Genomic DNA, 14,208 nt, shown 5'->3' on the forward strand with positions numbered 1-14,208 from the left:
ATATTATCGTTGAAAGAATAGCCGGAACAGACGTTAGCTTCCGCCTCGGAAGAGAAGCTTAAGTTGCTCCGCAGGGTCGCTTGTGGCTTCTGGTGTGGTCATGCGTGCTATTTCCAGGGCAGTGGAGCGTCTCCCGGGTCTGGCCCAATGTGACCATGAATGGAGAAGCACGCGTAATAAATGAAACACAGCGCATGTCCGGGCCGTCAGGTCCAGGCTCAGCTGGAAGATTATGGTAGCACGTCGTGGTCCGTTGTGCCATCACGGAGGTTGTGCCGAGATTTCCTTTTCAGGTAAGCGTGATCCATTCGGGGATGAGCATACACACACCCACCCAAGCTGTCAGTCTACCTTCGCGACGTGTGAGACACGGGGAATGTTTAGGAATTGGGGAATGCTTCTTTCCGTGCTCGAGATAAGAGGATTGGGGGGACCATGAGAACAGTGGCGTGTTGCTCTAGTGTTGGCATCAAGAACTCCGCCCATGAGTAACGAGCTGAACCACTGTGGGTGACCAGCACTTATTGCCCGCAGAGACCAATTGCAAATACAGTTATCTTCCACAGTCCTCCGTACTGATTCCCAGACCCTAGAAAAGAGATGGCAAAGCCCATGGACACGACTGACGATCTCCCCCTCCTCACCCGGCGCTCGAGGGTGGCCACAACCTTCTGCGTGGAGACTTGAACGAGAAACGAACCACGTCGGTGCCCCTTGTCGCCTTCCAGTGTATACAGTCGTCTTGTATACCACTCGAAATCTTCTTGCACGGTGATTGTATTGTCAACCGGGTGCGGGATGCCGACTGTGAAGCGCCAGGTGTGCTTCTCGCAGGCCCCAGGCCGTGCATTGATAACCGTGGTCTCGGGCGCAGTTCCTAACTGGTGATCGCAGACTTTGACAGTGATTTGATGCTCGTCGGCAGATGCCTTCAAGAAAGGAGCCGTCCAAGTTGCGTACCACTTGTCACCCACGCAAAGGCTCACTTGTCTGGTTTTGCTGCTCAAATGGTGGCCTTCTCGGTAGCCTACCAACAAAGGCAAGTTGCTACAGCTGTCGATGATCTTTACGCCATGTTCATTCAAATGGTGTAGCGTGAGGCCGCGTAAAACAAGTTGGTCCGGCAGACTAGGATGGGGTCAGTTGCTTGAAGTCATCTAATGTAGCTGCCCATGTGGTAGTCCCGACGTACCTCAATGGGAGAAACTGGCTTGCAGACCATCGATTCAGTCTCTCGGATTCTTTCCGGTCGTCATCACGATTGGCAAGCGCTGGTTCGTATTGCCATTTCTTTCGGCGAAACAGCCTTGACACGAAAGAAGCTAAAGACGTGCGTAGGGACGCCATCAGTGTAAGGCGTAGTTTTGTAAGAATTAGTAGGATGATGCCTGTGATCTGTAAAATAAGGAGATCAAGTTCGGAGGGATCTGACCTGGCTCCTTCTACGCCAGGCGCATCAAGACCCAAAATATGTGCGGAAGGAACGACACGCCGTTGCCGAAGACGACTGCCAATCGTCCCTGCAAAAAAAAAAAAAAAAAAAAAAGAGAAATACAATAAAAACAAAAGTCAAACGACTGGTCATTTAAAACACAACAAGCTCGTCCGCGATGCCTTGGCCTCTTTCCTTAACGACTCCTTGTCTTCCTCTTCCAGCTCCTTGAGGGCCAAGGCAAGTCGCTTCAACCCAAGCTTGAAGATGAACTCCTCTGTGCCGTAGTTCAAGCGGAAACTCCCCGGCACCTTTGCTGAGAAGGCGCTGCCGGGCTCAAGGAACACCCCACGAGCCATCAGGTACTCGAGCAGGGCGACCTCGCGCTCCTTGTCACTGTCGCCCTCGACGTTTGACAGCCAGCTAGAAAGGTCGACAAAGGCGAAGAAGGCCGCGTCGGGGTTGGTATATCGGATCAGGTTGCCAGCCAGGAACTCGTCGAGCTGTTTCCTTCGTTTGTTCAGGGCTTTTTGGTACACGGGCAGGTACCTCCTCCGGACGTATTTGGGATTTGATAACACCGTCGTGGCTGTGATGCCACCATATGCCGAAATCCAGGTGAACATACTGGAACACGTCGATGTTAAGTCATGGCATGCGCTTTGACAACAAAAGGAAACTCGCTGACAACAACGATGTGTGCTTACCTCACAGTCCGCATCGACTGGTAGAGCCTCTCATTGTACGTGGCAAGGAAGCCAACCCGACAACCGCCCATTCCAAAGTCCTTAGACATGCCCCATAGTACATGCACATTCCCGGCAGCGTCACGCAGGTCCAGGCTCAACACACTTGTGAATTCGGCGCCTCCGCTGAGCGCGTAGATCTCGTCCACGACGAAATGCATCGACTCGCGCTGGCAGAAGTCGACCATGTACCGCAGCAGCTCCGCGGTATAGCAGCGGGCGTGCGGGTTGTCCGGGTTCGCGATGAGTAGCGCGGCGACACGCCTCCCCAGGCGGCGCTGCTCGGCGGCGGCGGTCTCCAGCCGGTTGATCAGCTCCGGCTGCGGCCTACCGGGGCGGATGTGCTGCCGGAAGCGCGCCTCGGTGATGTCGTCGCAAGGAACTCCAATGAGATGGATGCCGTTGCGTGTGGTTACATCGTGGTTGAACATGCCGTAGCTCGGCGTCGGATAGAGCACGACCTCGCCCTCGTCGGCGAGGTTGAAGAAAAGGGTGTCCAGCAGGGCGGTCACGCCATTCCCAGCAAGGACGTTGGAAGAGGTAAGCAAGATCCTGGGGCTGAAGAAGTGGTTCATGAACTCTGCGGCCGCGGCCGGGAGCGCAGGAGAGCACTGTGTGTCGTTGTACTTCAGATCTAGGACGCGAGGTTCAACTGATCAGCCCCTGGCCCACTGCTGGTGGGTTGCTGTCCACTCAGAGTGTGGTCTTACACTCGGCCTTGTCCTTCTCGTCGTCATGTCTCGCCAGCCAGGTCTGAAGCTCGTCGATCATCAGCTCGTTCTTCGCGGAGCCCAGGTCGACGATGCCGCTGGGGTTGAACTTCTTGTGGTAGGCGTTCTCTGCGATCCTCCGGCTGAGGTCGACCATCTGATCCGGTCGGACATTGTTCTGTCCACGCCGTGAGGGTGGTAGAGGAGGCATGATGGATCGATCCTTACACGATACCAAGGACGATGCCTGTCAAGAGAGCGACTGCAACCACATCACCATGCTATCGAAGGTATGTTCGTGGGTCCATGGATGGTGAAGACGCGTCGTCTCCATGGGTTGACTAGATGACTAAGCCTCCTGAGCCCATCGTTTTTGTGGAGGTCAAAGAGATACGGTACGAGGCGATACGATAAAGCACGATGCGACGCTCTTAGCCTGTTCCGGTGCAGATTTTCTCGTATCGCCTTGCAGGAGGATCCGTGTGTCAGCCACACTGACAGTACACACTCCTTCCTAATGGACACAGGCAATCAGCAAGCTCAACGAAGCTCATAAGTCCTACTGGAGATCAGTGCGCAGCCTTTAACTCCAAGACTTGGTTCTGGTCTGCTGTGGTGATCGACTGCGCTTGGCATCAACACGTGAAAACACGGACCCATTGAATCGGCACACCAAATATAGAATGATCAACGAGAAATGATGAGGTTGCAGTGGACCAGCGCAGCAATGACGCGGCTCCTCGTCCGCCCGGCCGGGGTGCAGCACCGAGTCAGGTGGCCGCCACACGGCGGACCCGACGACGTAGTCGGCGCCGAGGCAAGGCATCCCGCTCGGCAGCATGGACGATCGCACGGCGACGCAGCACAGCAGTTCGCGATGCGACGTCGTGGTGCAGGCGCCCCGTCACAAGAGTCGTCCACGTGAGCACCCGCAGAGTCCTAATATACTGGCATTCCGGCTGATTGGGCCACCCAAGAAGCCGCAAAATGAACCGGTTCGCTCGTCGCTCGCTTCGTGGCTCGGCGCTGCTCGGGGGATCGGTAGGTGCATAAAAAGATTCGGCCAGCCCGAGGTCCCCCAAGAGGATGCCTAGGCACCACTGCCGCACCCTGGGCGACCGGCATGCTTATCTTATCCGATCCCCACATATATGACTGTGTTTTCTGTGTTCCTGTGTCTCTGATGTTGCAGCCCGGGGCCCCACCCCGGGCATCCGGCAGGGGCACGGCAGGACGAAGCCAGCGGGAGACGGCCGGTACGTCAAATCAGCGGCGCCGTCATCGCGCAGCCAAAACAAGGAACCCATTCCCCAAGGCCGCCCTGCATGCCAGGCTTCTTTGTTTTTCCAAGGCACGGCCTCAGCCGTCAGCTCGGCGGAGTACGCTCGGTCGGCGCTCATTGGGGAGCCTCGCGTCAATCATATGCCTTGGCACCTGCACCCACCCAGTCCACCCAACACATGTGACTAATCCTTCGGCTGCGGGCTAATGAGCGTCGGGCATTCTGGCGATTGGGCCCTGGGGATGGGCCGGGAATATGGGAGCGGCCGGGGTGGTGACGATCAAGGGCAGCGACGGCCGTGCCGTACATCCGTTTGAGCCTCTTGGTGCTGGGGTGCAGCGATATCCCAGGGATCCCTTCTTGGCGGATGACGGCGTGGGACGATTCTAGGACAATGTTTGGGAAGCCTTCCCGTCCACGAGACTCGTCGGAATGTCGGATCACAAACATAAAAGAACCGCTTGTCCCCCGTTGGAAGAGATTGTCATGTTCCATAGGAATCACCTCAATTGATCAAGTTTAACTTAACAGTAAAAAGTAAAACAAATTTCAACCAGACCAATCCACACAATCAAAACAAAACAAACCAAACACGCACACAAGAACCTCAAATTCTTCTGTGACAACAGTAGTCACCAGAGAATCATCACCATCAAACAAAACCAACCCACAAAAACAAGGCTCCGTCTTCTAAAGAAGACAGAGCCCACCGCAAACAAGCACTTGCCGATGAAGAGCTTCGAGACCCAACGCACCTACACCAGCCTGACCAGCTGCTCGGCCTCGTCCGCAGATTCCAATAACAACAACCCCAACAACAACAACCGCGTCAACCCCTGGACCGGCCGCCCGCTCCGCAACACCTCCTTCGGGGGCCGCCACAGCAACGACTGGCTGTTCGGCAGCGTCGCCGTCAAGAAGTCCATCAAGAAGGGCGTCAAGCGGGTCCTGCACCACGAGTGAACGAGAGAGCGAGGATAGAGACAGCTCAGCCATTCACCACTGAGTAGTCGCGCTTGGTCATAGTAAACTAGGAGATTCGTGCGCGAAAATGGCGGTCCGCATGATGATGATGCCGGCCGAGGAGATGCTGGTCGACGAGGAGGCCGAGCCGCCCCATGGGTGGAGTGGGCGGCCGGTCAGCAGACGCATCAGGCCAGAGGAGCAGTGTGAGGACGGGATAGCTGTACAGGTAGCAGGAGGAGGATCACCACAGGATCACCATGGCAATATTGGCCATGCCGCATTAGACAGTATCGTCTATTCAATACATTCGTTACCTCATGCTCGTCCGAATCCAGTTGATTGGTGTGTGAGCTCATTGCCCTCGTGTTTCCCAGAACAAATCCGTACGTATACATGCGGGGCGAGAGCACCCGGCCACCCTCCCGAAACAAGTACATGCCACGTTGCCAGTGTCGCCCCCTTTGCGGCATCCCCGGTCCGCCTCACATGATAAATCGCAGGTTGACATCTGTCGGGTGGTTCGTTAGTGACCAGTCCAGTACGAGAACATGTGCTCCCATCGGTAGATAGTAGACTCACCTAGAGGATGACTGCAGCTGAGCTGTGGCTTCTGTGTGTACTTGGTCTCCAGGACATCACGGACGCTGTTCAGCAGCTCGAGGTACGTCTGGTTGCGGTTCTGCTTGAGCGCGGAGATAAACGCCCAGGACATGGCGCCAGTGGCCTGCGACGCAATGGTCGCATCGGCGCTGGTCTGGTCGTCCTTGCTCCCGCTCCACAGGATCACGTCCGCGGGGCTCGTCTTGGTCCGGATCGTCTTCTCGTGCGCCTTGTCGCCGGTCATGGCGGACTTGGCGAAGCTCATGAAGGAGCTCGCCACGCCGCCGATGTCGCCGCGGGCGTAGGACATGACGGCGGAAAGCAGCCCCTGGCCGGCTTCCTTGGCCAGGTTAGGCTCCTTCAGCACGCCCTTGGTGGAGTAGATGTACGGCAGGTCCATCATGGACCCCGAGTGGCACGAGTCGAAGATGGCCGTGAGACGGACACCGGGCGAGAGCGGCTTGACGACAATTGCGTGGACCTCGTCATCGACAATATGGCCTCGTTGTTTGAAATCGACTGGGTAGATGACCTCGTCAAATCCATCACCTTCGTCGCCGTCCAGGTCCTTCGTCTGTCCTCCGTGTCCTGTGAAAGCACCGTCAGCACCGGCCCTTTCCCCATCGATCCCGAAACCCCGGTGGAACCTTCCATGTTGACTTACCAGAGTAGTGCAAAAAGAGCGAATCGTTGGGCTGCGCATTGCTGACCAGCCAGTTCATGGCTCGCAAGATGTTCTGCTTGGTGGGCTGCAGTACTGGGTTGGCCTGGTCGTCCGTCAAGATCACCATGTCCTCGCGCTTGTAATGGTAAAAGTCCATCAGGAAGCTCGAGACGTTCCTCGTGTCGTTGATGCAGCCCTTGAGCTCCGCGTTGGTGCCAAAGTAGTTGATGCCGATCAGCAACGCCTTGCGCCGCCCGGTACAGGCACTGTACTGGAACGTGTAGCCCTGCGGCGCGCCATGGCCGAACTGCTGTGCCCCTTGTGGCGGCGGCGGAGCATTCCCTCTAGGAGCGTAGCCGCCTTGGTGATATTGCTGCTGAGGTGCGTATTGGTTTTGCGGAGGAGGGTAACCGTAGCCCTGCTGGAGGGTAGTGATGCTGTGGTGGTCCCTGATTGTAACCATAGCCTTGCTGCTGGGGAGGTCCCCATTGCTGCTGAGGAGGCCCCTGGTTGTGCCACCCCCCGCCGCCGCCCGGACCGTAGCCTTGACCTGGGTACGCCATGTATGAGGAAGGTGTTGCGAAGGTGGGAAGGGCACGAGGAGCACGAGTGTCGATGCTCGGGAATGGACCGTCCGGAGATGGTGAAGTCGGCCTCGCTCGGTGTCGTCGGCTGATTGGGCTGTGATGGAGGAGGACGTCGTCGGAGTCTTAGGGGAGTCGATGGGCACGGAGAGTGGAAGGTAAAGTAAGGTTGCACGTAAGGTTGGTTAGGTTGATTGCGGCCTCTCTGGAAGGAGAGCTGACGTTTCGGCGCTGCAGGCTGAGTGCTAGCTGAGCCCACGCGCGCTAGGCCGCTTCGAGGCGCTCCCGTCAGCTGTCAGCTCAGGGTGTGAGGCGCGATTCAGTCGGGGCCTGGTGAGGGGCCTGAGGGGCTGAAGGGGCAGCAAGCGTCGCAGGTGCGGGTGGTCTGCCGTCTGACTGTCTTTGGTGGTTGGACCTCTCTTGAGATTCAGGGTCTCCCCCGCCTGGGGCCGGCCTGGCCCACTACCTAGGTAGCACCCCCTGGGGGCCGTCTTGGAGAATGCCGATCCATCCACCCGCAGACGATGGCTGGACATTAGTCTATTAGTCTACAGTAGGACATGGCATTATAGCTGTTCGTAGCCCGAGTTCGCCGAGAACCGGCTAGCGGATTGGGGCCCTACGACTGGCTGGATTTAGAAGCCGACGAACAGACCTCATGTCTTCCCGTCGCTGAGCTTGTCAGCGTCAGGAGTGCTGACCCGAGACGGTCACGGCGACCTCAACACCAACGGCAGCAGGTTGGCCAAGGGGTGACAGCACACAAAGGTCGGTCTATAGTCAGTGTGCGAAACCCCTTTTCTTGACCACGCCTGCTTCTAGGACTACTTTACTTACGTGGACACTCTCCCTCAGTCTCCGATCACCAACCTTCCTCGCATTCCCACAGATGTCGAACCTCATTTCGTCGTGGACTTCCGTCGACTGCCCAACTGTATTGAGCGTCTTTCAGTACGTCATGAGCAGCAAAACAGCAAGCACAATCGAATTCTGTCGGTGCATCTGGTGAACCAATCCGGCTCCGCGGTTCTGCGTGCTTGATCAGTTTCTTTTGCCGGTGGCTTAGATCGCCAAGTGGGATCGACCACCTACAGTCTCGTGCGATGTGCCTGCTGGGGCTGTCCTGCTGGTGAAGGGATGGTCATCTGCACACAGCCATCAGTCTTCTGGCCCTGTGCTATGTCGTGCCGTGCGTCTGGACTGTTCTGGCACAGCTTGGAAGCCCTACCCGCTGTGGGAGTGGCTGCTCTCGCATGCGTCCTCCAGCCTATGGAGAACCACGGCGCGGGCTCATCGGAGCCGTCGGGGTGTAGGGTATCGGGCACACATGCTCCAGGGGCGTGTAGACTGGCGGGGGAGATTGCATCTTGCGAGCGCTGTCGTGAAATTCTCTGTACTTCATTTCAGTTCATTTCCAGTTCAAGGTCAGGATGTTGGACCCCACATCTCGTCGGGACTATCGAAAAAGTCCTCAAGGTAAACGTGTTCGTCTGCCATGGCGCGCAGCACATGCGACGGTGTGCCAAGAGACAAATGTGTTGTGGGTAGACGGGGCTTGGGAGTGAGGTTGTGCTTCTCGAGGGCAATATCTTCTGCTGGTTTCACGTAGGGCTAAAGCAAGCTCTGCTGGTAATCATTGTTTTTTTGCTGTCTTGTAGTGCAAGACTTCTGAGAGCGATGGTGGTTGATTCTTTAGGGCGGCAGGAGGGAGAATTGTGGTGCGCACAGGAGGTTGTCGTGTTGAGATGGTCATATATTGCTTTCCTCTTTCGGCTCGTGCGATTCCTATCCTGGAGCTTCTGCGTGTAAAACAGTACGTGTGTGCATCAAGAGCACTATGCGTGTGTAATACAGCAGCTGCGATCCAAGTCCGTCCGCCCGTCCCTTCGTTATTTCCGGTTGAGGCTGTGTACGCCGTTCTCTCTCCTGTCCCCGAAGTCCGCGGATTACGATCAACACTGTGCTGGTCTAATCTTCGCTTCTCTTCACTTCCCCCTTCGGACGACGGTGCTTGCATTGCGCGGCATTCCGAACGGCAGCAGGAGATGTTGATGAGCCACTTTGAGCCTTGGAAGCGCTTCAGGTTGTCGCAAGCTGCGGCCTGTGCATTGTGCTGCGCTGCCCCTGCATGTTTCTGATCCCGAACTCTGGGGAACAGTCAACATGATGGAATACTTGGGTGCTTGGGGGCTTGGGTGCTTATCGGTGTGCTGCGACTGATTGTGGCAGTGTGGCAGTGTTCAGTGAGCAAGCGTGCACTGCATGCATGCAGGTCACCGTGCTTCGCGCGTTTGTCTGCAGCCACCTCCAGCCAGCTTTGCCCAAGAGCTGCAACATCCCACACCTTCCGTCAACGGCGTCAACGGGGGCCATGTAAACGGTGAACAGAGCCCAGTGTGTGAATTGCAGGGCGTTTCTCGCCATTTCTAACGCCCACAGTGACGCTTGGCACCTGCACAAACAGCTCATCCACCACCCACCCGCCGCCCCATCCAGTCTCGAGATTGCCATCTGGCCCCACTCTGTATTTCCCTCACCCCTCGGGGACGGGATGCCATGACCGTCGCGTACGGAGCACGTTAGGGACAGACGGATGGACTGTACAGTACGGACCCGAACGAGCCAGCAAGCAATCGCCATCAGTGAGTGACACACTGGCCAGTCTGACCCTTGAGGCCTCCCCAACCGCGTGGCCAATGCTCCTTGTGTCCTATACGCACCAGCCTATCACTGCAAGGCCGTCGTGCTTTAAAAGCAACTGTCGTCCCAGACAGAAGCTCTCGCTGTCACTGTTACCGCTGCTGCTGCTGTCCAGACCACGTCTCTTCTTACACAGCTCAAGCTCAAGCTCTCTTAAGCTCTCTTTCCCTTTCTCTTGCACACCAAACCCCCACATCACCACCAAACAACCCCGCCATCCCACCATATCAACCAACCCATCCACAACCACCATGTCTTTCTTCAAGAAACTGGCCTCCGATTTCGAGGGCCTGACCACCAAGGACAAGGATCGTGCTGTAGATCCAGGCCAGCAGTATCCCGGCCAGGGTCAGTTCAAGCTTCTCGCTCCCCGCCAATAACAGCTCTGTTATACGCGACCCTTCAGGGCTCCTCCTGACTCGAGGCTGACCAAATATGCTGCAGGTTACCCTCCTCAGGGCCAGTACCCTCCCCCTTCGCAGAGCCCCTACGGTGGACAGCCCTACGGCCAGCCCCCACCACAGCAGTACGGAGCCTACGGACAGCCGCCCCAGGGCTACGGACAGCCTCCATACCAGCAGCCACCTCAGCAGTACGGCAGCCCGTCCCCTTACGGCGAGCGTCCCCCCGCGCCTCCCGCCACCAGCAGCTATGCATCTTCCGACCGCGCCCCCGTGCCCAGCCAGTGGGTTCCAGCCTGGTCTGAGCAGCACCAGCGGTGGTTCTTCGCCGAGACGACCGGTCGGTCCCTTTGGGACGCCCCCATCCACATCCCCTCTCAGCCTGCCTACGGCGACCATGCTTCTGGCACCCGAGGTGTAGACTCTGGCTACGGTGGCGCTCCCGCGTATGGCGCCGCCGGTGCTGCCGGTGCTGCCGGTGCCTACAGCTCACCTCCTCCCCAGGGCTACACCTCGCCTCCTCCACAGGGCTACGGCGCTCCCCCTGGCGCTCCTTATGGCCAGGAGGGCTACCCGTCGGAGGAGAAGAAGAAGGACAACAGCACAAGGAACATGATGCTTGGTGCTGCAGGTGGTCTGGCCGTCGGTGCCGTCGGCGGCGCACTGATTGCTGATGCTCTCGGTATGTGAACCAGTACTGGACCTTTTTCGATTACTTGACGCTAACATATGACCAATAGACGACAGCGATGATGAGCACCGCTCAGCCCCACCTCCGGCGCAGAACTACGACCAGGGTGGTTACGGTGACCAGAGCTACGGAGATCAGCCCCCTGCGGTCCTGCCCCCTACCGACAACGATGGAGACAGCGTCTCCTCGAGCGATCGTGAGGACGTGCAGGAAGCCCGTGCCGATTATGAGGACGCGCTTGCCGAGGCGCACGAGTCTGGTGACCGCAGTGACTGGGAAGAGGCTGAGGAGGCCCGGCAGGAGTACGAGGAGGAGTACGAGGAGGTCTATGAGGACTAAACTCGTCAAGTCAAACGGGATTTTGTGTCCTTCAGGCATAATGTGTCACCTGTGATGGGCGTTCTACGTTGAGGATTCCGCTCTGCCGTTGTCTTGAACGGAATAGCGGATGCGGGACCCAGGGGACCTCAGCAGGTACCGGGTCACGCGTGATTTCGCAGCATGAGGATAGACAGGACTTTGTGCTCAACGTCACATCAAGTAGACAAAAAAGACAAACCATTTTTGGAGCAATCAACCAACATCTCAATGGAGACTGGCTCACATATGCTTGTGTCTGTGGTTTTTCATTCGCTCTTGTGCTCGCAGTGAACCATATCTGATCTTTTAATACGTGCTACAGTGAACAACAAGGCTCTCCACCTTTTCGTCCTTCATGTTCCAATTCATATTTATCTCGTAGAACGTACGTATTCGTTTGTGAGTTTTATTGAACCGCCCGTCAGGGCATCTTCTGAGCTACTTGAGGTTCTGTTGCCTTCAGATTCTGCCTCCAATCAAGGCGCGGCAAAGACTATCCAGCCCAACCCTGATGATCACATGCCATCAGTAACCTTCTTCTCCCTCAAAGTGACAAAACTGAATCTCCACCAAGTGACATCAGGCGCGGATCGCGCCACAGCAGGGCCATTCCTCGTCGAAAGCCATCTGAGATCCCCCCTTGGCTCCCCAAGTGCTTGACCAATATCCACACCTAGTTTCTCCCCTGTCAACCCTCCTCAGAGGTTTCAAAGCCACCTACAGCCAGAATGTGGCCTCAGACCGGATCGTGTCGATGTACGACTCCTCCCTCCCGTCGAACAGCTCGTATCCCAGGACGTTGGGGAACCCGCACAGCCATGCCTTGGGGCTCTGCCACTTGAGATATCGGCGCGGCGCGGTGACAGTCTCGCGGGCCTCGACACGCTCGAGCACCTGTGCCCCGTTTTCATCCTCGCCCCGGACCGCGTGGTACACCCTGCCGACCTGGTCGCGGACGAAGCAGACGCGCCTGAGGCTGGGGATGGCCTCGAAGAAGGTGGCGGCGGCGTCGGCGAGCCCGGTGTTGGAAGGGTGTTCGCGGATGAGGCGGCTGTGGGCGATGGCCCAGTCGGTCGCGTCGTCCCGGTGCGCGCCGCTGCGGGCGTCCATGACCTGCCGCGCGCAGACAGCCTGCTGGTCCGTGATGTCGAGCTGCTCGAGCGAGCGCATCGGCGATAGCCGCGCGGCGAGGTCCTTGATGGGCCCGTTGAGGAGCCCGCACATGGCGAGGTGCTTCAGCTGCGGGAGGGTGCGGGCCAGCGCCGCGAGCTTGGACTGTGAGTCGGCGGGCTCGCTCCAGCCGTAGAAGCGCGCGAGGTCGGACGCGTCGTTGGGGAAGCGGGCCGGGAACGAGCGGATCATGAGGTATTCGAGGTTCGGGAGGCGGGCAAGGTTGAGCGTGGCGGGCTCCAGGAGGTCGCAGTTGTAGTCGAGCCATATGCGCGAGACGTTGACGTAGGGGCTGGCGAGGAACTGGAAGTCCCAGTTGTGGCCGAATGGCGCGGAGATCTCGAGCTGCTTGGTGTTGTAGATGCGGTGCGGGAAGCCGCTCTGTGCCCACTTGCGCCAGACATTCTCGACGAGGCACAGAAGCTGCCACTGGGTGCTGTGATTCTCGATAACGAAGCGCTGGGTCTTGGGGCGGGCCAGGTCCAGCATGAGGATCAGGTCCTCCTCGACGTACCGGTGGTTCGGCTGGGGGGTTCGGGTGAGGGAAACTGTGAATTTTTCGATGTTTGGCAGCCACTGGTGCATGCGGGGACTGGTCATGATGGCCTGGATGCTCTCCTTGAGGAGGTCTTTCATAGTCGCCTCGGTCTTGTCGTTGATGCAGATGTTCTTGAAGAGGTACGGCGCAGTGAGCTCGCGGAAGTATTGGTTGACGAGGGTCAGCTCCCGAACGGCACCGCCAATGTATCTCTTGTCCCTGTTCGCATTGTGGTTGTCGCCCCAGCCATTGAGCATGAAGCAGATTTCAACGATGTCCAGGTGCAACTCGGTGGGCAGGTCCATGAGGGACAGCTCGGGCTTGCCATCGCGGCTTCCAGTGGTAGTGGCGGCGGTGGAGCTGCGAGAAGAATGACGCTGCTTCCCGAAGCACCTCGCCAAGTTCTCAGAGGTCAACTTGGGCTTGTGATCATGGCCGCAATCGGCTCGGTCACTGGCAGCCGAAGAGGCGACCGAACTGGTGGATGAAGAAAAGAAAGAAGCAGCATTACAGGCCACGGTTCCGAAGGGGATCGGCGTGATCATGGGGTAGAGCTCGTCGGTCTCGAATTCAGGCTCGTCCTCGTAGTCTCGGCGACCGCGGCGGCCACACACTGCCCGGTTACTGTCCATGGACGAAGATCTCTTCCTGGAGGAGCCCATCGTGAGATATATCTTGAGTTCGGGGTATTCGAGTCGCCTTCAAAGCGGTGGTAGTAGGGTAAGAGTTAGACTGAGTGAAATGGCGCAAGGTTGCTCAGGAGAGCTGTCAATTGAATCTGGGAGATGTGCTGTCTTCTGAAGATCAAAGTGGACTTGGATGTCCGTTCAGATTGAGGTCGCTTGCGATTCGGATGGTGTCGAGGGAGGAAAGTGAAAAGATTGGAGTCTGGAGGGGAGTGGAAGGGGTTTAAATATCCCTAGGGACCGCTGGCGCCCTGGTACCTATGGGTGACTTGATGCTATTCAGAGCTTCATCCCACCTTCTGATTGGTTCATGTACAATAAGGTACGGTGGCCACAACCCATTGTGCCTTCCATTGATGCTCTGGGACCGAGGCCCGACCGTTTTGGTCACTTCACGCTGACGTTCAATTTTCCTATCAGCCTATTTGGTATTGTTGATCTTCTAAACCTCGCATTTCGATTGTGCATATTGTTCTCGCGAATTCCCCTATTGTCCACAGCTTCCACCCACTGGCCGCTTTAGTGGGCTTTGGGAAATGGAAAGCCAACGCCTCGAATCTGCAGTTGTGTTGTGCTGGGAATTTCTCTCCCTCCAAACAGCATCACCCAGGACAATAGCCCAAACCCTAAGCCTGGTCACCTTGTGGACGCCCACCAGTGCTGCGAAATGTTGCCCCA

At 57.4% G+C, this 14,208-nt stretch overlaps 5 protein-coding genes across 5 annotated transcripts; 2 read left to right on the forward strand and 3 right to left on the reverse strand.

Annotated features, from left to right (window-relative positions):
• Positions 1–1,581: 1,581 nt before the first annotated feature.
• Positions 1,582–3,099, reverse strand: INS49_010976 (uncharacterized protein; the record flags this gene model as incomplete). Its single annotated transcript, XM_043171698.1, has 3 exons — positions 1,582–2,059; positions 2,140–2,812; positions 2,889–3,099. 3 exons carry the CDS (start codon positions 3,097–3,099, stop codon positions 1,582–1,584), a joined length of 1,362 nt encoding a protein of 453 aa, XP_043023443.1.
• A 1,800-nt stretch (positions 3,100–4,899) lies between these two features.
• On the forward strand, positions 4,900–5,133 carry INS49_010977 (uncharacterized protein; the record flags this gene model as incomplete). The annotated part of the gene is made up of 1 exon (XM_043171699.1): positions 4,900–5,133. The coding sequence occupies one exon, from the start codon at positions 4,900–4,902 to the stop codon at positions 5,131–5,133; it is 234 nt and encodes a 77-aa protein (XP_043023444.1).
• Positions 5,134–5,618: 485 nt separating this feature from the next.
• INS49_010978 (uncharacterized protein) lies at positions 5,619–7,887 on the reverse strand (the record flags this gene model as incomplete). Its single annotated transcript, XM_043171700.1, has 5 exons — positions 5,619–5,644; positions 5,716–6,324; positions 6,401–6,950; positions 7,636–7,656; positions 7,822–7,887. 5 exons carry the CDS (start codon positions 7,885–7,887, stop codon positions 5,619–5,621), a joined length of 1,272 nt encoding a protein of 423 aa, XP_043023445.1.
• A 2,048-nt stretch (positions 7,888–9,935) lies between these two features.
• INS49_010979 (uncharacterized protein) lies at positions 9,936–11,115 on the forward strand (the record flags this gene model as incomplete). Its single annotated transcript, XM_043171701.1, has 3 exons — positions 9,936–10,032; positions 10,129–10,767; positions 10,826–11,115. 3 exons carry the CDS (start codon positions 9,936–9,938, stop codon positions 11,113–11,115), a joined length of 1,026 nt encoding a protein of 341 aa, XP_043023446.1.
• A 738-nt stretch (positions 11,116–11,853) lies between these two features.
• INS49_010980 (uncharacterized protein) lies at positions 11,854–13,506 on the reverse strand (the record flags this gene model as incomplete). Its single annotated transcript, XM_043171702.1, has 1 exon — positions 11,854–13,506. One exon carries the CDS (start codon positions 13,504–13,506, stop codon positions 11,854–11,856), a length of 1,653 nt encoding a protein of 550 aa, XP_043023447.1.
• Between the last annotated feature and the right edge of the window lie 702 nt (positions 13,507–14,208).

Source organism: Diaporthe citri (genome assembly GCF_014595645.1).
Source record: "Diaporthe citri strain NFHF-8-4 chromosome Unknown scaffold_5, whole genome shotgun sequence".
In the NCBI taxonomy this organism is placed as follows: Eukaryota; Fungi; Ascomycota; class Sordariomycetes; order Diaporthales; family Diaporthaceae; genus Diaporthe; species Diaporthe citri.